Here is a 23,499-nt window from a genome sequence, read left to right on the forward strand (position 1 = left end):
GCCAACATGGAAAACCCATTTTTATTAGGAGATATGTTTGATATATGAGCTCAGTGATAGTCGAAAGTGTTGGTTGCTAATACTGTGGCTTTAGTGATACATTTTATTTTGAGACATTGGGGCACATTTTTAATAAATAAATTACATCCTTTTCCTATATCAGACTTGACTGGAACAGATCCATAGTTAAGAACAGCCAACATCAAATGCACTCTAATTCCCAGAGCAATGTTTGGACAATAGCTTTCAAAATCCTTCGAGACTGGTTCCAACATGGCCACTGCATATTAGAACCAGAGCTTGGAAAATTACTCTTTTTTGGGGAGGGGGATCCAACAGTGATTTCAATTTCTTTTTCACAGGATATATGCATATTCTATGAGCAATCATCACTCAAATATCTTGGTAAGTCTGTAAGTCATCTGTTTTGTGTTCAATTTAGCTGCTCACTAGTTGAATCTATACAGAATTAAGGGCTTACGGATTCATTTGGAAAATATCTTGCAAAGTTGGTCTGTTAAATCCCATTGATACAATAACCACTACTGATTCTCTCACTTAATTCAGGAATATTTCAAATACATTCATTGCATGAACAATTAAGCATACTGGAAATGGCATATTCTTTGTCAACCAGCAATTAAAAACAATCATATTCTAGAACTGAAAACAGCATCTGAGTGCCTAATGTGGGTAAAATGTGAGATCTGGAGTGTTCCATATACCCAAACACAGAGTCACTGCAGCTGCAAAGCCTTTCACTCTACTGATGTAAAGTCTTATACATTTAAAAGAAGCCTCAGTTACTTCACAGTTTCTATGCCTTGATCGTGTTGGGTGATCTAGTGGAGTGAGTGATGACAAGTGCAATATGAAGGAGTAGACAGGAAAAAATGCAATACGAAGTAGACTGGAGAGAGAGCCAACATCCTACAGTTACTACTGCACTAAGAAGATCTCTCAAGGAGCTAGAGTTGCAAACTAAAGGAATTGAAATTCTCATAATGTTCTTGCTCTGCGAAGGAATAATTAAGGCAGCAAATGGTAGCACTCTGCATATCAATATGGAGTTCAGGAGTAGCAGTAAAGCTAAGTTGTGCCAAATACAACTTCTTCACATACTGCATCCTGCTGGGTGTTTAGTAAGCTTCATGTTCTGCTATACTCAGTAAATAGCTAAATAAATTATTTATCAAGTCCCTGATCAGCTTCAAATATGAACTTTTTCAGATGGTTTTCCTCCTCAGTTTCTACATACTTCAGAAATGGTTCAAAGACGGTCTCCCATGGAGCCCATCAAGCAATGCAGGATTGCTTCCATGGTTGCTCATGAAACTCTATTTCTGCAGTATGGAGCTCTGTCTCCACAGTGTGTAGAAATTGGAGGATTTTAAAGCTGTGCATAAATCAACATGCCTAAAAACAGATATCTGTCTGTGGGATAGGAAGTGGTCGATTTCTCAATGTATACACCATTTTATAAAGTACCCCTCAATGAACCTTCTGTGCATTAGTGGGTTAAAGACAGTGTGGGTCCCATTGAATGAAGTGTTTTAAAAATGTGTTGGGGAAGATCATGGAAAAGGGTGTTAAATGTCCACTGGTCTACTCAAGATGTGGGATTCAAAGAGAAGAAGCAAAGATTCCATTGAAAGGAATATTTTAAAACGGCAACAATTGACAGCCTCTGTGATGAGAAATTAAGTGGATGGTTGCGTTAGAAAGGGAAGGAGGCAATCCTGTGCAATGGGCCTGAGTAAATTCTCGGTCTTCCTTAAAGACAGAGACCCATGAAACACCACACAAAGTAGATTATTTTCCCTTCTTTTCCCCACCACCCAAATGGGATGAGGTTCTTCAGCATGGCTGCTTGAAGTCAACCCAATTCATACATTTCACTGTATTACAGACTCACTACTAGTCTCACACAATGTTATCTTCCTTGACTGCTAGAGTTTCAGAACTTTCATGGAAACTATTATTTGATGCTTTTAACTGCAGATTCTTCTGGTACTTGTATTGGCATATAGCCATCCCAACTAGGAATTATTGATGGCCTAAATTTATCTATTCCCCTTTCAAAGTTGTCCAAATTTCATCTGTCACTATATTTGGTGGCAGCAAAGTTTGGGATTTATTTATTTTTCCAAATGTATCTATATCCCTAAAATTATATCAATTCCCCTTTTGAAGTTGTCCAAGTTAGCATCTGCCACTATATTTTGGCTCAGTAAAGTCTGGGATGTCACCATTCACTACATAACTGCTCTATGATGATACACAGGAGGAGCATCACTTAGTCTGCATGCCATGGTTAATGGCTGACACATATACTACTTTATTACATGGAAGCTGCAGTGGGTTTTATGAACAATTCATGTTTCTTTTTAATTTTTATCACTACAGATTTTGATAAACTTTTGTGCTGCAGAAGAATGTGGTTAGTGAGAACAATCTGCAGGTAATAGAATCAACCATACCACTTCTGCTCATAAGGAAGGATTTGCATATCTGCATGTTGTTGTTTTTTTAAAAAATTAAATACCGCATTTCTAAATATAATATAAAAGCAAGTTAAAAATGCAATCTGGGGTAGTACAATCTTACAGAACATGGAGATTATTATGTTTGAATAAGGTGTTTATTTTGAATTCATCATTATCTAAATATATTTTGATGAGGTGAGCATGTGATGTGGAATGGTGATAAAAACCTGTGCTTCAGACTATATTATTTACTCTAATGAAGTGTTCTGTGTTGCTGGAACGCTTACCACCTCCTCCACTAATTGGTGGTTTAATCAGATGCCAAACCATGCTTATTTGGTATGTCTTATTCTCTGGGACCAACATGCCAGCTATTGCCTACACTGAACTGTGCATTTGGCAAAGTTCCTGGACCATCATCTGCCAGACCTTCTAGCTTCTTGTGTTTCAAAATACCTTTTAATTACTCAGGAGTTTTAAAGTGTAACACTGCACAAGGAAATCATGAGATAATTAGCCAACTCACATAATGAAGCTGCTTGGGAAAATTAGAGAAGCATCTCAGCAAAGGTCTTTTGAGCCAGCAAACATTTATGTTACTGTGGGACTGCATGGAACTCAAACCATAAATCATCCACTTAGGACGGCTGATTAAAACTGGGTTGTATTCCAAAGGAAAGTGCTATGGCGGTACTTGTAACTACAACATATACGTGGATACAAAGAAATTCATGGATTAATTAATGCAGTAAAGAAAGGCGAGATTGACAAACCTGAATGACCCCTGAAACATCTCAATGAATGAATCTACCAAACAGCAATATCATTGTAAAATTTGATGAGTAGGTTGGTCATCATGAACCACAATCCAAGGAGGAGACAAGAATGCAATCAGCCACATTTCCAATTCACACAAAACTGACACCCAAGATCTTTCAAGACTTTGTTTTCCTAGGATGAGGAAGAAATAGTATGTCCAGAGTTCTGTTAGTATTATTCACCTACATAAATATCTTTACACACGTGGTTGTACGTAGCTATTGCCCAATGCACATATTTGATTCATGGTTGCATAAATAGAGTTTCATCAGCATACCCACTTCACATGGACAAGAATCATATTGCTGTTCCTCACTAAGGTATGACATTATAAAACCAAATGGAATTTCCTATGTGTAGACCCACCATTCAACAAATGTTTCAGTGGGATGGATCTATGCTAGTGGAAATTAAAGCAACATGATCCCATGCAACTGTCTTGAATGGTGCATAACTATTTATCACAGTTATCAGTATTGTACTGTATTCATTGGGACTGCTGAAATAGCTGCTGTACATTCTTCATTTCATAATCGAACAAAAGGAGAGCACATCGGAAGATACACAATAAGTTGCATCTTGTCATATTCGGCAGAAAGATGATATAGTGCAGCCAATGCGTTGCCACACAAATATAGATTTAAGGCAAGTGTAATGCATGATCTCAGGCTTCATTCAAAAGTCAACAAACCAGTTTTCATCTCCAGCAGCAGCAGTATGTCTTCTGGAAAGCTATGTCAGTAAGTTCTACACCAGGCACAATTTCTTATTGCAAAACAGCTGTCTAATACAACCATACTTTGAATTCTGGCTACAGTTCTTGCCACTGTAACTGAAAAGGTTCAGAAAAGAGCAACTAAAATGCTGGAGCAATATAAGGTTTGGAGATATATAATTCACAATGCACACATTTTCTATTGTTGAAATGAAAGGAGCTAACACTACAGTTAGAAATTTTATTGTGAAACACAGACATTTCAAAATGTACACTCCTATGCACAAGCCATTAATAAAATATCACAATTAGCTTTAAATAGCATATTTGCAATCTTATGCATAGTTATATAGTGGAAGAAGTGCCATAAAACTAAGCACTCTTTACTGCATAGAATCACTGCATAGATTCACTCATTTACTGCATAGATGCACACTGACTGCAAAGATTCACTTTGTAAGCACACACTGATAACAACACAAGATCTTCAGTCTGTCCTTAGCTGTTGGCAGGAAATGAAATACTTTTGCATGGAAGGGTTGTCCTTTAAACGAGGAGCACGGTTCAGGAGCTGCCTCAGATTAATTAATTTCCTTTCTCTGCCTGTTATTTTTTTTCTTTTTTCTTATATTCTCTTTACAAGGAAAGAAGGGATATGAGAGGGCCACAGTCTGAGGTCTTTTTTTGCAGCTCCCAATCCTTACCTAACTGCCATCAAAGTTTACTTTGACTCATAGCAACTCCATGAATGGGAGACCTCCAAGTCTTCCTATCATCAATGCATGCTCAGGTCTTGCAGACTCAGAACTTCCTTGACTGAGTCTTTCCTTCTGCAATATGGTTTTCCTCTTTTCCTACTACCTTCTACTTGACCAAGTATTGTTGTCTTACCTAGTGAGTTATGTCTTCTCATGATATGGCCAAAGTTTGATAGTCTCAATTAAGTCATCTTGGCTTCTAAAGAGAGTTCAAGCTTGATTTGCTCTAGGACCCATTGATTTGTCTTTCTAGCAGACCACACTAACAGCTTTCAAAAAGTTCAATAGCCATTCCTGGTTGGCTTTAGGGACCTCATCAGATGGGATTTTTAAAGCAATTTTACACTGGTCTCTGCTTCTTTTATCCACTTTTATGGTCACTGACTCATCCCTTCACACGATGCATGGCTGGCCATGCCCCTTTCACCTGCTTTTGCCATGTTTGCAGTACCCCGCTTTGGCCGCCACAAATTTCTATATCACAGGCAGCGCCTAAGATATAGGTATGTTTTTGCAATTTTCTCTCTTTTTAACACTACTTTCATGCTTCCCCATCTGATGAGGAGAAGTGACAGGGTGCTATACACTCCATAGCAATTCCTCCATCCTTCCCTTCCCATCACACAACCTGAGTCTCCCTGTAGCCTTCCTCTAGCCCTCAAAAATGTTATCGGGAAGGGGGGGGGAGTCATAGTGTCCTAGGAGTGATAGATTATCAAAAGGTACACGTGTCCTTAAGCCTTCCTCACCCTCCTTAAACATTCTCCAAAGTCACTACAAAATGCTTATGGGTATCTTTTTAGTTTGATTTAGAAGAAAAAGATTGGCAGTGCCCATCATTGCAGATACACAGGGCAAAAACTGGCAAATTTGTTTCATGCTAATCTACCATAAATAATAGGAAAATTTAAAATCTGTATTCTCACTCCACTTGTCAGACCCGGGACAATTACCCTGCAGATAAACTGGCTGAAATAAAAACTTGGAATGATGCTCCCCAATATTGCGCTTCTGTCAGATCTTTGCTTTCCTGGAAAAGGTAACTCTCAGCATGGTAGCTTTTTCATAAATGGATTCTCAGCCCCCTGACAGTTGTTTCACTTGGATTCTGCAGCAGCAAAATGTATTAGAAGACACTTCATGCTTGGATGAATGTCTCCCTCAAAGCAATTAGTTACAATTATTTAACAAGATGTTCAGAGATTAGTTAATGAAAATTCTAGGTTTCAGGTGTACTGGCACATCAATGGTAGATGAGTTTGTGTTTTTAGTATGAAGTGAACCAGTGATTTTGAACTGTTTGGAAGAGACAGGGTTGCTGGCATGAAATTAAAGTAATCAATATGATGGAATTGCACATCAGAAAAATGGGTTGCTTTAACAAGTTCACTATCTCTTCAAATATAAGATACTGTAAATTCCAGCTAAATTTAAATATAATTCTCAGTTATTCAACAAGAGAGATTCATCTTTGGCTAGGCCAAAACCATCATTTTAATTTAAGAAGCAAAGAACTGCAATTCAAACAAAGCTGGGCTATGGACATTCATCTCAAAAAGTCACACTTCTTCTCTGTTAGTTTTAGGCATTTGGAAAAGGCAGGTCTCTGGCAGATGTCATTTGGGAGCCACCATTGGGATAACAGAGCCAGGATGGAAGCAGAGAAAATGTTATCTAACATTTCCTTCTTCTCTCTGAGCCTCACTGCCATCTTCATGGTAGTTGCCAGAAAACTGATTTTCCATTCAGTGTTGTGAAATGTCCTGTTATAATATAGTATTTTGGAGTGGCTTTGTCTTCAATTGGCAATCAAGACCCATTTGTTTACTAAAAGGCCTGTTCCCGGTGGAAATGAAACTGCTTTGAAATGAAAGTGCAAAGAAGCCAGAACTTCTAACTGAGCTAAAGCTCAAAAGTGACATGCACAAGAAGTGGAAAAGGGGAGAAATCACCAAAGAAGAATTCAAACGTATAGCCAACACCTGTAGGGAAAAGGTTCGCAAGGCTAAAGCGCAAAATGAGCTCAGGCTTGCCAGGGACATAAAAAACAACAAAAAAGGCTTTTTTGCTTACGTTGGTAGAAAAAGGAAGAAAAAGGAGGCGATAGGGCCATTGCAAGGAGAAGATGGGGTGATGGCGACAGGGAACAGGGAAAAGGCAGAACTACTTAATGCCTTCTTTGCCTCGGTCTTCTCAGAAAAAGAAAGCCATCTTCAACCTCAGCAACATGGAATGGACGAAGGATTGGGGGAAATCCAACCCCAAATAGGGAAACAAGTTGTCCAGGAACACTTGGCCTCTCTAAACGAATTCAAGTCCCCAGGGCCAGATCAGCTACACCCAAGAGTACTGAAGGAACTAGTGGAAGTTATTTCAGAACCACTGGCAATTATCTTCGAGAGTTCTTGGAGAACGGGAGAAGTCCCAGCAGATTGGAGGAGGGCGAATGTGGTCCCTATCTTCAAGAAGGGAAAAAAGAACGACCCAAACTATTACCGTCCGGTCAGCCTCACATCAATACCAGGCAAAATTCTGGAAAAGATCATTAAGGAAGTGGTCTGCGAACACTTAGAAACAAATGCAGTCATTGCTAATAGTCAACACGGATTTACCAAAAACAAGTCATGCCAGACTAATCTGATCTCTTTTTTCGATAGAGTTACGAGTTGGGTCGATACAGGGAATGCTGTGGATGTAGCGTACCTGGATTTCAGTAAGGCCTTCGACAAAGTCCCCCACGACCTTCTGGCAAACAAACTAGTAAAATGTGGGCTAGACAAAACTACGGTTAGGTGGATCTGTAATTGGCTAAGCGAACGAACCCAAAGGGTGCTCACCAATGTGTCGTCTTCATCATGGAAAGAAGTGACAAGTGGAGTGCTGCAGGGCTCCGTCCTGGGCCCGGTTCTGTTCAACATCTTTATTAACGACTTAGACGAAGGGTTAGAAGGCACGATCATCAAGTTTGCAGACGACACAAAACTGGGAGGGATAGCTAACACTCCAGAAGACAGGAGCAGAATTCAAAATGATCTTGACAGACTAGAGAGATGGGCCAAAACTAACAAAATGAAGTTCAACAGGGACAAATGCAAGATACTTCACTTAGGCAGAAAAAATGGAAATCAAAGATACAGAATGGGGGACGCCTGGCTTGACAGCAGTGTGTGCGAAAAAGACCTTGGAGTCCTCGTGGACAACAAGTTAAACATGAGCCAACAATGTGATGCGGCTGCTAAAAAAGCCAATGGGATTCTGGCCTGCATCAATAGGGGAATAGCGTCTAGATCCAGGGAAGTTATGCTCCCCCTCTATTCTGCCTTGGTCAGACCACACCTGGAATACTGTGTCCAATTTTGGGCACCACAGTTGAAGGGAGATGTTGACAAGCTGGAAAGCGTCCAGAGGAGGGCGGCTAAAATGATTAAGGGTCTGGAGAACAAGCCCTATGAGGAGCGGCTTAAAGAGCTGGGCATGTTTAGCCTGCAGAAGAGAAGGCTGAGAGGAGACATGATAGCCATGTACAAATATGTGAGGGGAAGTCATAGGGAGGAGGGAGCAAGCTTGTTTTCTGCTGCTCTGCAGACTAGGACACGGAACAATGGCTTCAAACTACAGGAAAGGAGATTCCACCTGAACATTAGAAAGAACTTCCTCACTGTGAGAGCTGTTCGACAGTGGAACTCTCTCCCCGGGGCTGTGGTGGAGGCTCCTTCCTTGGAGGCTTTTAAGCAGAGGCTGGTTGGCCATCTGTCGGGGGTGCTTTGAATGCGATTTCCTGCTTCTTAGCAGGGGGTTGGACTAGATGGCCCATGTGGTCTCTTCCAACTCTACTATTCTATGATTCTATGATTCTATGCTTTAGCTTATATGATAACTTTAATTTTGTTTGTTTGTTGTGCTCAGAGACTCCTCTCACCCCCAAAACAGTTCCCAGAAAATCTTGTATTGTTTGATAATATTTCATCCTTTTCCTTACTTTTTTCATGCTTTGTCAGGTCTCTCCAGCCAACATACTTAACCACTCCATTGCATTTGTCATTTTCTTGTTCTATGACTGTCAGGGCATCCAATCCATTGGGTATTGCACTCTTTGCTGCTCTTTGGGTACATATACACTGGAAAACAGACTGATATAGCTACAGGCATTTTGGACTCTCCTTGTTGAGGACATGGCCTAAAATTTGTTAAGTTTCACCATTGTTTCTGACAAATTAGCACAAAGAGACTCAAAGAATAAGGAAAATATCTTTGACACTTTTCTCCTGAATGGTATTAGAGCATAATTTCATTATGATATCTTGTATTTTATGGGATCATCACTTCATGCTAGTAATAAATAAATATTATTACTAGTCCGCTGTGGCGGACTGGATGAGGAGGAACAAGCTGAGGATCAATCCTGACAAGACAGAGGCCCTCCTGGTCAGTCACTCGTCAGATCGGGGTATTGGGTGGCAACCTGTGCTGGACGGGGTTGCACTCCCCCTGAAATCACAGGTCCGCAGTTTGGGGGTCCTCCTGGATTCAGCGTTGACGCTTGAGGCTCAGGTGTCGGCGGTGGCCGGGAGGGCTTTCGCACAACTCAAACTTGTGCGCCAACTGCGACCATACCTCGTGAAGTCTGACTTGACCACGGTGGTCCATGCCCTAGTTACCGCTAGACTGGACTACTGTAATGCGCTCTACGTGGGGCTTCCCTTGAAGACGGCTCGGAAATTACAACTGGTCCAACGCTCGGCTGCCAGATTAATAACGGGGGCGAGTTACAGGGAGAGATCTACTCCCCTGTTTAAGGAGCTCCACTGGCTACCGTTCATTTTCCGATCCCAATTCAAGGTGCAGACCATCATATATAAAGCCCTAAATGGTTTGGGACCCACCTACCTTCGTGACCGTATCTCCTACCATAAACCTGCCCGATCTCTTCGATCGTCAGGGGAGGCCCTCCTGTCGCCACTGCCTTTATCCCAGACCCGCCTTGTAGGAACAAGGGAGAGGGCCTTTTCCGCTGTGGCCCCCCGTTTGTGGAACTCATTGCCCATTGAAATCAGGCAAGCCCCCACTCTTTTAGACTTTAGGAAAGATCTAAAAACATGGCTCATCCGATGTGCTTTCGGAGAGTAACTGTTACACACTTTTTGTTACTCCCCCCATCATCTATCCTCCAGACTGTTTGCTATTTTATGTCTCTGCTCCCCGTGGTTTTATTCTTATCTTTTTCTCACCCCAGGTTTTAACTGAGTGTTCATGCGGCCCGCCCTGTTATATTGCTTTTTTGATTTTGTGTTGTACTGTACATGATTATTTTTGTATTGTTGTAATTGTATTATGATAGTTTGTTTTTATATTTTGCTATATTGTATTGTTCTGGGCATGGCCCCATGTAAGCCGCCCCGAGTCCCCATTGGGGAGATGGTGGCGGGATATAAATAAAGTTTTATTATTATTATTATTATTATTATCATCTTCTCTGCAGATCCTTATCTCATGCTACTGACTATGGAAGAGTAAACCCAATCATGCTCCTCTAACGTGACTGTTGTCCTACCTTTAATGAGATGGTCCTCTGTTTGAAGGCCTCATCTTGTTGAGGAAATGCCCTATCCATGTTAATTTTAAAAAATAAAGAGATCAGAGAAGAGAGGATTCTTAGGCTGGTCCTACACTGCCATATAATGCAGTTAAAATGCACTCTGAAACTATTATGGTATATGGCAGTGTAGATGGAGCCTGAGAAACACCCCAGTTTCCAAAGGCTTCAGAATGAGCCTAAAGGTTTGGGGACACTATTGACTAATGGAAATTTAAATCATCCATGGAAAAATAGTAAATGATGAATTTTAATTTCTTTAGAACTGGGAATGTACATGAATTATCTATATGAGCTTGTTAAAACTGACTAATAAAACTGGGATTTGTGGTTTGGTGAGGCGCCGTCACCTATGGCAGAGAAGGCTAAAGACCTTGTATTTTTATAACTACCATGATTCCATAGTTTTGAACAATAACAATGAAAGTGGTGTCAAACTGCAGTGTAGTTGCATCTTTTCTCATATGATGGCTGACTAATAGTGTATACTCTTTCTTTCGTTTATTCATTTTAAATTGGATTTTGAATGGGCAGCTCTTCAGAGTACAGCCAGTTTTCAGTATCCATGACCTGAAAATATTCCTCTGCCATCTCCCCAAAAGCAAATCATTATTTTGTCATTTTATATGAGAGATATCATTTGCTACACCAGTGTATATAATGAAACTAGGGTATCCACAATTCCCAAGGAGGTGGAGGTCCTGGAACCAAACCCCTGCAGATAACAATGGGACTGCATGTCTTCAAACAGAGGACCATCCTTTGTAAAACAGAATACATGACTGCCTTACAGACAGTAGAACAGATGCTGCTCCACGAACATTGCAGAATGAGATTACCTATAATGAGCTTTTCTTGACTGACATTTTATTTTGTGTTTGCTTTTTTCTACAATATCAGTTCCTACTATCATGGTGAGATTTGCATATCTATAATGAATGGATATGCAAATCTTACTGTGAGCCAACATTTATCCATCTCAGCTAAAGCTCTGAGGTTCAAAAAGAATATCATCCTCCTTTCCAGTAAGATGCAAATTCATTTGTTCAATTTCTCCCCCTTGGACAATTGCTTGAGCAATATAACTCAAACTAGGCCATAATCCGAATCATAAAGATAGCATCCTAAGAGACAGAAGGATAAGAAAAAATAAACACAAAATGTTGTTGCTTAATTAGTTTAGAACATCAGTACAAAACCAGTCTGGAAAGATGGGCAATAAGGGAGCTTTGTATTAATAACAAACTATCATCTGAGTCAAACTAAGTTTCAGAATAATTAGTTATGTATCTTTACAAAAATTATAAATTACTCCTTAAAGGGAACCCATTTAGAAAATGACTCACCCATTATTCATAACACTTGATTTTGTTTAGTAAAATAAACTCCTTGTAGCCATTTCGTATCCCAAAGGGATGCATTGCATGGTAACAAGGGAATCTAGTAATTCCCTTTCCAAATGAAATTAAAGACTTCAACATTTGATCGTCAGAGGAAAAATGGAATGAAAACCACAATTACAATTGTGAGCAAAATTACCTGATTCGCCTCTGAATCTTGTTCATGTTTCTTCAGGAATCTGGTTTTTCTGGCTGAATCTAGATGGTGATTAAGGTTCCCTCTTCAATACTTTTGAGAAAAGGATAATTAATACATAATTGCATGTGTTGTTATATCTGCATAGAAGATCATGTAGGTATAGTTTGTTATTGTTTATTCGTGTAATTGCTTCTGACTCTTTGTGACCTCACGGACCAGCCCACGGCAGAGCTCCCTGTCGGTAGTCACCACCCCCAGCTCCTTCAAGGTCAAACCAGTCACTTCAAGGATACCATCCATCCATCTTGGCCTTGGTTGGCCCTTCTTCCTTTTTCCTTCAATTTGGGAAGTTAAATAGAACGACAACCTATATCACCAATTGGCTTGTGTTATTGCTCCTTTTGCTTCCCAGGTGGTCATAGTTAACAGATAACTTCAAGATCCTGCACTTCCCAGCCGTCCAAATTAATTTTCTTTCTCTTTTCTTCTCATTCTATTTCCACTTCTTCTAGCTCCGTCTTCCTCCCTTTTTCTTCCTCTGCTCCTCAGAAATCCATGAAGACATGACTGAAACATTAGCATCGTTAGTGCTAATATTAAGTTCTACTAATGCTATAGATCTAACATGCATAGAACAGGCTTACTCTACTTCCATTTCCCTTGTTTCTTGTTGTGTGCCTTCAAGTCATTTCCAACTTGTCATGCCTTATCATGGTGTTTTCTTGATGTGATTTGTTCAAAGTAGGGACTATCTTTGTCTGAGGCTGAGAGAACATTGGCTCAAGGCTACCTAGTGAGTTTACATAGATGAGTGAAGATTAAAACCCTAGTCTCCAGTGCTGTGGCCCAACATTTAGACCAGCACATCATGCTGGCACTATTGAAATAAATACCAAAAAAGAAAATAGAAAATGGATTCCCTGGAACTATAAAGACAAGTATCCACTATTACAGTAATACAGAAATCATTAAACCTAAATTTAGTTCAATACAACAATGTGAAAACAGATACAAAATGCGTTGTTAATCAAACAAAGGACTGTTACATTCACAGCAGAAACAATATTTTTCTCTTGAAGGATGAATTGAAATAAATCTCTCTCCCCAAATTACATAATACTCCTTCACATTGTTTTATTGTACATGATTTGCATATCATGCAGAGAAGTTCCTATTCTTTTAAGTAGGATTTAGAAACATTACTTCTTTTGGACTGTGGCACCCACCATGACTTAGCTTTTGTTCTTACATGTACATAGTCTCCCTTTAGTTTTTGCTAGATTAAAAATGTTATATACTCCCAGAAAAAATTACTGTGTCAGACAACAAAAGCCATCACAATACTTTCTCAGCCTGACGTTTCACAGGATTGAGAAATTCCTACCTATGAACCTGAAGAATGTTGGGCTAGCTAACCAAAATGATATTTTGCAGTGATTTGTGGAAAAGCCAACTTGGCATCTCTTAAAAAGAGCTGATTTCTTTCAACAGACACAGTAAACAACAGAAGATCATATATGCTTCAGTGAGCTACAGATAACTGTGAATGCTGGATAACTTAAAATAGTTTTTAATTGTTTTTAATTGTTTTCATGCCTATCATATCCACCCTATTGCAACTAAAAAGAAGTCACACATGCCCACACTATCTGTCATATTTGGTTATGGGATCTCAGAGTACGAAATGAGTCGAAATGTCCACCATAGCAGATTTTGGAATAAGCGAGGCTCAGTAAAAAGCAGGAAATTCAGATTTGATTAAAAGTTAAGAGCAAACCTCCAATATTTGGGCTCAGACCATAATTATGTTTGCCCTAATATCTGCCTTCCTTCCCTCCTGCCAGAGCTGCCCTTTCCTCCTGAAAATTATCTGGCAATATCTGTGTTTATGTTAAGCCTGACTGCTGCAATAGTCTGGCGCAGTCAGAAACTCTGGATAAACCTCAATGCCCAGGAAGCTTGGAAAATGGTAAGACACTGAGAGCTTGGCAGCTAGACTGCTAAGTTTCTTGTTCTGGTCATGTTGCAGCAATGATCCAATCTAATCTAAAACAAAGTAGCTGAGTCCACATCTAGTCCATGGCCAAGTTTAAGTTTAGCTCACTTTTCCCCCTCCAAATAAACTTGGTCTCATTTAAGCTTTTTAAAAAATCACAATTGAACCATTTATTATTCTTAAATACTATTTACACAGAGTATAAAAGAAGAATCTCCTAGAGCATTACTCAGACCACCTCCTAGAGGAATCAACTCCCACCCCAAAGCATATCAGTGTTCACCACTATATAACATATTAACCCGCATAGATCTTAGTGAAAGATTGGAGTCACAGGACAGAAACCCAGCATACAAGTGAACTGGTGATATGCATGCTACTGTACTTCCACCATGAGTTTCCATATTTGTGGTTCACATTAAAAGAAAGTGCACATTATCTGTTCTCTTTAAGACATAATTCTGTGAGGAACCATACTCATGGAAGCAATTAAGCAGATGCCAGGGTGAATATGCAGTTGTCTTCCTAGTCCAAATGTATGGTCATGCATTGACACTCCACAACTTGTCTGATCTTCTTTCTCATCCTTGGGGGCAAACGGTCTGGGCAGTGCAGTGTCACTGAGGTGGTGATGAATTTCTTTGGTTTGCAGAAGGAACAGGACTGAAAAACACCTCTCTCATCATTGATGTGCCACGGGATATAGAAGGAATTACATTGCCCATAACAGAATCTATTGATAAAGCTGTAGCTGTTGCAGCCTTCCTCATGAATGGTTTGCTTGAGTGTCTGTGTTTTACACCAGCCTTGATTCACATAGTCTCTCTTTGTAATATAAAAGGTGCCCAAATCTGATTTCACTGTATCAGAGTTCGATTCCGGTGCCTTTTGAGGAGGAGGAGTTTTTACTTTCTCTTCATCAGTTCCGCTGGAGTTCATCAGTACCAACCATTCCTGGGCCAGTTCTCTGTCGTTGGCCAGCATTTTACCAAGTTCTTCATCAAGAATAACACCTTCTGTAGCTTGGATGGTCTCACCCTTCACTGTGAGTAGCAGAAACCCTAACAGAATAAGGATTTGAACAATAGGAACTCTGCAATCCATCCTAGAAGCAAAGCAGAGAAAGAAATTCAGTCACTTTCACATCAACCACAAATTAAACCTCAGGCTCACATAGAATGGCTTCTCTATTACATGTCTTGCAACCTCCTATTTCAGAATCTTGATTTCTCAGATCATTGACTAGCATTAGATGGCAAAATACCTAAGTAACTAAGTAGATAGCAACCTTTGTAGCAAACAAGAAATATTATCCCCTCCCCCGCAAAAAAGGACGCCTCAAGAAATAAAATTACATTAGATGTGATAGCTAAAATTGTCCTTTGTAGGGTTGGTTTTTCTCTTGCAAATTGTGACTTTATTTTTAAAAATGTGTGGAGCTTTCAGAAATGACATTCCTTAAGCAAGGGTAGAGCAAAATGTAACATTGTTATACTACAATTCCCTTCAACCTCAGGCTGTCTATCCATTAGATATACCACCTGGAAAACAACTTTTATCCAGCGCTCTTTTTAGTCTATAACACCCAGTGATTCGTTAGTTAATGAAATCTCATGGATTTCATTATGAGAAAGACTTTGAGTTTTAACATTCTACTTGCTTGTGAGTAATGTTCAATCTTGGAAAAACTTCAATTCTTAAAGATAAAATGAGAATAATCACCAATAAAATGTTCAAAGTACAGAACTGCAAGTTTCATATTTAAGTCAAATATCCAACAAAATGTTGAGATTCGGATCTTTTTTTAAAAAAAAAACAACAACAGTGCATCTACACTGTAAAATTAATGCAGTTTGATGCCACTTTAACTGCCTTAGCCCAATACTATGGAATCATGGGAGCTTCAGTTTTACAAGATCTTCAACCTTTTCCACCAACAGATCTGGCACCTCTCCAAACTGCAACTCCCAGGATTCCATAGCATTGAGCTATGGCAATTAAAGTGGTGTTACACTGCATTAATTCTACCATAAAAATGCACCCTAGAATTAAGTCAGCTAGCATTTTGGCTGGTCTGCTCAGTCTACAGCTTTCAAATGAGTTGAACATCTTTATCTGAAAATGTAATGTCCTTGTTTTTTCTGATTCAAGCCCATTTCAAAGCACTGCTTATTTTTTCATAAGACCAACCTTGATCAAAGTTGCTTGGAGTGTTATTGGTGAAGAAACACAATGGAGCTGGAATAAAAATGCCTAAAGTGTTACTTTACATCAGTTACTTTAAAAAAATGTCAGTGTGAAGATTAAAAAATAAAATTAGCATTAAGAAACACTAGCAGAAATGGCTTAAGTAAACAATGAGTTTCATATTCCCAAAACAAGTAATAATACATGCAACTTGGTTTTTATACTTCCTGCTTCAATGCTTCCCTGTATAACTAACACCTACTTCAAGGGAAGCTGAATTGAATATAAATACTTGGAGACAGATTAATTGCAAGTCATGTTCTATGTATTTTTTTTAGGCTACCCTGATTCAGATGTGGATTATTGTATTATGGAGCCTTAGGCTATGGAAAAGAATTAAGAACTTTTTAACTACAATAGATTTGTATTTTTCAGAGCATAGCTGTGGAGAGAGAGAAAGTGTGCGGGAGGAAACTTGGCAATCTATTGAACTGCCATCCTAAATATCAAAAGCCTAACAACAAGTATAACACAAAAAAGAGAGAAAATTCAAGCTGCAAGCAGTACCTTCCTATAGTGAAGGATATTTTCCTTTTCAAGGACAAGCTACAAAGAAAGAAAACAAATTTGAAGTAATATTCATAACATCATCTGTTCCAATTATTATACTCATTTTATAATATGATTGAAAAACCCACAGATAACATTTTAACATTGTTATTTCATCACTTAACAATCCCATTTAATAATACCAAACTTAAAATTTAACAATACTTGCAACAAAAGATTTTAAAACAGAAACATTTTTTAGCCAAGTACATACCTTTCCAAAGGACGTCCTCTGGGAGAAACGAGTTTAAGCCAAATTCTTCCCTGTTTTATATATAAAACAGTGAATGCCAATTAGCTAATAATTGAGTACAAACACCAGACCTTTGGCAGTTTTTCAAAAAGAGTTTCTCTCAAGTAATCCTTCTACAGAGCTACAAGTACTTATGAGGAAACCTCTGAAGAAGCAAACCTTCACGGTATTCATCTTGTGATTCTTCAAATTTGTTTAAGGGGGAGAGGTTGTATTTTTATGAGGCTGAGAGAGTGTTACTTCCTCCAAGGTGGGTCATGGCTGAATGGGGATTTGATCCCTGAATTTACTCTAGTTAGGACAATCAAACAGGACTCTAACCATGTGTTTTTCAGATGTCTCAGGATTTTTTGTTGTGTCAGAAGCAAACATACTGGAAGTTGCTTCTGGTGTGAGAGAATCAGCTGTCTACAGAGACATTGTCCATGGGATGCCCAAATATATTACCATCCTGCTGGGAGGCCTCTCTCATGTCCCCCACATGGGAAGCTAGAGCTGACAGATGGGAGCTCACTCCGTCTCGTGCGATTCAAACCCTCAACGTTTAGATCAGCAATTCAGCCAGCACAAGGGTTTAAGCGAACGAACCCAAAGGGTGCTCACCAATGCGTCGTCTTCATCATGGAAAGAAGTGACAAGTGGAGTGCCGCAGGGCTCCGTCCTGGGCCCGGTTCTGTTCAACATCTTTATTAACGACTTAGACGAAGGGTTAGAAGGCACGATCATCAAGTTTGCAGATGACACAAAACTAGGAGGGATAGCTAACACTCCAGAAGACAGGAGCAGAATTCAAAACGATCTTGACAGACTAGAGAGATGGGCCAAAACTAACAAAATGAAGTTCAACAGGGACAAATGCAAGATACTTCACTTTGGCAGAAAAAATGGAAATCAAAGATACAGAATGGGGGACGCCTGGCTTGACAGCAGTGTGTGCGAAAAAGACCTTGGAGTCCTCGTGGACAACAAGTTAAACATGAGCCAACAATGTGATGCGGCTGCTAAAAAAGCCAATAGGATTCTGGCCTGCATCAATAGGGGAATAGCATCTAGATCCAGGGAAGTCATGCTCCCCCTCTATTCTGCCTTGGTCAGACCACACCTGGAATACTGTGTCCAATTTTGGGCACCACAGTTGAAGGGAGATGTTGACAAGCTGGAAAGCGTCCAGAGGAGGGCGACTAAAATGATCAAGGGTCTGGAGAACAAGCCCTATGAGGAGCGGCTTAAAGAGCTGGGCATGTTTAGCCTGCAGAAGAGAAGGCTGAGAGGAGACATGATAGCCATGTACAAATACGTGAAGGGAAGTCATAGGGAAGAGGGAGCAAGCTTGTTTTCTGCTGCCCTGCAGACTAGGACACGGAACAATGGCTTCAAACTACAGGAAAGGAGATTCCACCTGAACATCAGGAAGAACCAATTCAAAACCACTGTGAGAGCTGTTCGACAGTGGAACTCTCTCCCCGGGGCCGTGGTGGAGGCTCCTTCCTTGGAGGCTTTTAAGCAGAGGCTGGATGGCCATCTGTCGGGGGTGCTTTGAATGCGATTTCCTGCTTCTTAGCAGGGGGTTGGACTAGATGGCCCATGTGGTCTCTTCCAACTCTACTATTCTATGATTCTATGATTCTATGAACCCATTGTGCCACCGTGATTCCTTATGGCTCAGGGTGCATTCAGTCTAATACAAGCAGTCCGCAAGTTACAAACAAGATAAGTTTTGTAGGTTTGCTCCTAAGTTGAATTTGTTTGTAAGTAAAAACAGGTACATTTTGAAAGTGTAACTCCAGCCAATAACTTTCTCCATTTAAATTTGGATTTTAAATGTTAGGTGTTTTCTTTTTACTGTGTACTCTACTCTGTAGAGCAAGATACAATTAAACAGACAACTCAAAGCCACCAAGGAAACTTACTAAACTGAGATGAAAGTTTACTGAAAACATGCTTCTGTTTCTTTAAAAAATCATGTTTCATGGATCCAGGTGAGTTCATGTTCCCAACAAGATTAATGTGACCAGGAGCTTGTATTTGATAACCTCTCCATTGTGCTGTTGATGGTAGTGAGATGACCAACCTCTTCTCAGCTGTGAGAGGAACAATTAGCAGGGAGCCACTACTCATTAAGTAAAACTGAACATAGGCAGGCCAGCAAGATATTTTCCTAACATCACTGCCAGAAAGAGTCCAAAAATTAGGTGTGTATTTTAAAACATTGTAAAAGATTTCTCTCTCCCCCCCCCCCCCCCCAAAGATTAAGTCTGTTGTTATGGCTGATGAGTCTTACCAATTCAAAACCAAGCCATTACACAATATATTGGTTCCAGGGCAGATAGATTATAAAAACATGTTACTGCTGGATGAACACATTTGACTTCTAAACACTATAGATATGACAGCTAAATTAATTGTGGTGTGTGCAGCCTTCCCGATTTGACAGGGACAATCCCAGTTGTCTTACTTTTAAAGTGTCCTGGTTTCTCTCTCCTACTACTACTATTTGTTTTCCTTTATGAAGACAATTGCTTACTTCAGTTGCTGCAAACTGAGTGAAAAGTCAGTATGCTTAATGAAGAGGAGAGATGGGGTGGAATTTTGCCCTTCCCTATTGGCACAAACAAAGGAGAGGCTGCAGCAGCTGGCTTAATTTGTATATTTGTAATTTTAGATCACACTTTGATGTTGCTTCACCATTTGTATCCCTCTTTTTATCTGAGAAATATTACAGAGCCTATGAGGGTGGGTGAGTGATGCCGTAATTCCTTCTCATAAAGAAAAATGTGTCAGGACTTTGACCCTTTGAACCTAGATCTGCTGTACCTCTGGCAGTTTTAACAGACAAATATGACAACTGCTTGATATCCTTTTCACATATACTGACCATTTAATGCAGTTTCAAATAGATATTAAACCACTGAGCTGCTGAACGTGCTGACTGAAAGGTCGCCGATTTGAATCAGGGGAGGAGGGTAAGCTCCCGCCGTTAGCCCCAGCTTTTGCCAACCTAGCAGTTTGAAAACATGCCAATGTCAGTAGATCAATAGGTACCGCTCTGATGGGAACGTAACAGCATTCCATGCAGTCATACTGGCCACATGACCTTGGAGGTGGCTACGGACAATGCTGGCTCTTTGGCTTAGAAATGGAGATGAGCATCAACCCCTAGAGTTGGATACAATTAAACTTAATGTCAGGGGAAAACCTTTACCTTTACCAAGTTTCATTGTGCAGATGATTACATTGGAAATCCTAGAACCAGTTTGAAGCCCAGGTGGTGATTATACAAACCACAGAGTACTATTATGCCTTAAGAGCTTTCTTTCTCATCATTTTATTGGAGTTTGCTATCTGGCTATCACAGTTTGAAGCCAACTTCAAACTGCATTAAATGGTCAATGTAGATGCAGCATTAGCAGAGACAACAGAAGGTTCATCAAATGGGAAGTACAAATATATTGGAGACAGTTACTTCCAAAATCTCAAATTGTTCCAAAAGCTCAGTGCACCTGGTACAAAACAAGGTAGCTATGTTTCTATCTATAGAATCATAGAATCATAGAATAGTAGAGTTGGAAGAGACCTCATGGGCCATCCAGTCCAACCCCCCGCCAAGAAGCAGGAAATCGCATTCAAAGCACCCCCGACAGATGGCCATCCAGACTCTGCTTAAGAGCCTCCAAAGAAGGAGCCGCCACCACAGTCTGGGGGAGAGAGTTCCACTGCAGAACAGCTCTCACTGTGAGGAAGTTCTTCCTGATGTTCAAGTGGAATCTCCTTTCCTGTAGTTTGAAGCCATCGTTCCGTGTCCTAGTCTGCAGGGCAGCAGAAAACAAGCTTGCTCCCTCCTCCCTATGACTTCCCTTCACATATTTGTACATGGCTGTCATGTCTCCTCTCAGCCTTCTCTTCTGCAGGCTAAACATGCCCAGCTCTTTAAGCCGCTCCTCATAGGGCTTGTTCTCCAGACCCTTAATCATTTTAGTCGCCCTCCTCTGTATGCTTTCCAGCTTGTCAATATCTCCCTTCAACTGCGGTGCCCAAAATTGGACACAGTATTCCAGGTGTGGTCTGACCAAAGCAGAATAGAGGGGGAGCATGACTTCCCTGGATCTAGATGCTATTCCCCTATTGATGCAGGCCAGAATCCCATTGGCTTTTTTAACTGCCACATCACATTGTTGGCTCATGTTTAACTTGTTGTCCACGAGGACTCCAAGGTCTTTTTTGCACACACTGCTGTCAAGCCAGGCGTCCCCCATTCTGTATCTTTGCATTCCATTTTTTCTGCCTAAGTGAAGTATCTTGCATTTATCCCTGTTGAACTTCATTTTGTTAGTTTCGGCTAACAAGCTCTTGACTAACTATCTTTGCTCAGTGATGTTTCTAAAGGCCAGCCTTAACTGGAGCACTTTTCAACTTACCGTACTATATAACACATATAGGCAGCATAGCCCTCCATATGAAGCAGGACTGCATCTCTCATCCATACCATAGGCAATGATGGAGGATTCTGAGTGCTGTAATCCCACAACTGGAGGTCTACCATTGTTATATAAAGAGGTTTGTTTCTTGAGTCACTGTTGCAATTCTTGATCACACTTAGATGCTGTTCATGGCATTTTGTATTATCACTTTTGAGAGGAACGAGTCTAATAATACAGTGAAGCCATTCATTCTTAACTGAGCAACAGTATGATAATGTTTCTATCCCAAAGCATCCACTAATGACTGGATGATCTCAGTATGTAATTACATTACTAAAAATTCATTTTTCAAACTCTGAGTAAGGTTTGTAGTACTTTTCCCTGAACGCAGCAGAAAGGATCGATAGATTAAACTATGAATTTTAACTAATTTTGGAATATATACCATGTAAATTTTTCATGTTTCTTGAGTCACTACTGCAATTCTTCATTTAGAGGCTGTTAATGGTAATAAAAATATATCTTGCAACATTACTTTTCAGAGGGATGAGTATTATGATATAGTAAAGCAATTCATACTTATCTGAGCAATGGTAGGATCATGCTTTGTGTCCCAAAACATCTGCCTGTGACTGCATGATCTCAGTATGTAATTACATTGATTAAAATTCATTCTTTAAAATCTGCGCAAAGTTTGTAGTTCTCTTTCCTGAGCCACAATTGATAGATTAAACTATGCATTTTAACTCATTTTGGAGTATATACCATGTAAATATTTCATAGACAGCTCATCATATTGCAAACCTAGTAATATTCAGCATAAGGATGGTATAGTACTAGCTCAATGTAATTGCAAAATGTCTATGTTACACTGAGGCAATCAAGGAGCTTGTCCAGAGTTGCTTATGCATGAAATTGACATATTTAAAAACAGTTGTGCATGGAAAGAACATCAAAATACTGCAGACACCTCACATGTAGAGAGGCCCAGACAAGACAACTTCATCATTACCAAATATGTATAACAAACATATTTTGTGGCCATGAAGTAATAGGAAGACATTAAACAGGTACAGGCCACACGTGCCCCTTCCAAAGATTCATACTATTTTGCTCCACAGCTGCATGTTTGCAAAATTTTGCCCTACCCCCATCTTTTTGTAAAGGCTGTTGTTAATAGATACCTTATATATGCTAAAATGGCACTGGGGTTCTAAAAACTTGGGAAATTATCCCTACTTCCTAGATGGCATTTGATGACAAAATAAATGGTTTTCTTGGGAAGATACAGGCCTCCAAGGTCACCTGGGAGACTAAAGCTGCTGCCTAGTCTTACTCGCTTGTCTACCTACAGAGACATAGAACTACACATTGGGAATGCAGATAATTCATAATTTCATGGACCTTTGTGGATGCCTGAACACAGGGGGAAAAACATTTAATGCATTGTGAGTGCCTCAAAAACCTTTTTCTGCAGAATGTAGGCAAGGGACTTTTGAACAAAGATTTCTTCACTGGGGTCACAGTCTTTTTCACTAGAATTTAACTAGACAGGTGTGTTCTGAAATCCTCTGCCTGGAATCAGGTGCAGGCCACATGGCTTTAATCAGGGAGGCCTGGGTCTGCTTGCAGTGGTTCTCAACTTGGGGTCCCCAGATGTTTTTGGCCTTCAACTCCCAGAAATCCTAACAGCAGGTAAACTGACTGGGATTTCTGGGTGTTGTAGGCCAAAAACATCTGGGACCCCAGATTGAGAACCACTGTGTAGTGTCTCCTTGGTGTCTTAACTTGCAATTTGAAGCTGTGTAGTCTTACCAAATGGCGTTTGTGGCTTTAAAATAATCTCAGTGTGTTGTAGACATCTGCAAAGTGTTGGATTTCTTGAATCTTTTTTGTTCCCCAGATGTTCTTACATTCTATGGTCCTTCTTTGGACCTCAACTTTTGCACTAGCATAGGGTGTTTTTCTTAACCAGCTGCACTGGTTACCAATTGAGCACCGGATCACTTTCAAAGTGATGGTGCTTACCTTCAAGGCCTTACATGGTCTAGGGCCAATGTACCTGAGGGACTGCCTCACTCCCTACAAACCCCAGAGATCCCTCTGTTCTGAGGACCAAGACCTAC

General features: G+C 40.0%; 1 protein-coding gene across 3 annotated transcripts; it reads right to left on the bottom strand.

Annotated features, from left to right (window-relative positions):
- Positions 1 to 14,043: 14,043 nt before the first annotated feature.
- On the bottom strand, positions 14,044 to 17,025 carry LOC107982815 (gremlin-1-like). Of its 3 annotated transcripts, XM_062978900.1 has the most exons (4): positions 16,917 to 16,986; positions 16,661 to 16,699; positions 16,097 to 16,144; positions 14,044 to 15,011 (listed from the first exon to the last, which is right to left on the bottom strand). In XM_062978900.1, exon 4 carries the CDS (start codon positions 15,008 to 15,010, stop codon positions 14,432 to 14,434), a length of 579 nt encoding a protein of 192 aa, XP_062834970.1. In that variant the 5' UTR covers position 15,011; positions 16,097 to 16,144; positions 16,661 to 16,699; positions 16,917 to 16,986; the 3' UTR covers positions 14,044 to 14,431. The 3 variants fall into 3 exon arrangements, with proteins under 3 accessions (XP_062834970.1, XP_062834971.1, XP_062834972.1); XM_062978901.1 differs by lacking the exon at positions 16,097 to 16,144 and having other exon boundaries at positions 16,917 to 16,991; XM_062978902.1 differs by lacking the exons at positions 16,097 to 16,144; positions 16,661 to 16,699 and having other exon boundaries at positions 16,917 to 17,025.
- Positions 17,026 to 23,499: the final 6,474 nt, after the last annotated feature.

The sequence above is a fragment of the Anolis carolinensis genome, chromosome 4 (assembly GCF_035594765.1).
Source record: "Anolis carolinensis isolate JA03-04 chromosome 4, rAnoCar3.1.pri, whole genome shotgun sequence".
Classification (NCBI taxonomy): Eukaryota; Metazoa; Chordata; class Lepidosauria; order Squamata; family Dactyloidae; genus Anolis; species Anolis carolinensis.

Excerpts from the sequence above, each read along its gene's own strand:
- LOC107982815 (XM_062978902.1), bottom strand. The coding sequence starts at position 15,010 with ATGGATTGCAGAGTTCCTATTGTTCAAATCCTTATTCTGTTAGGGTTT.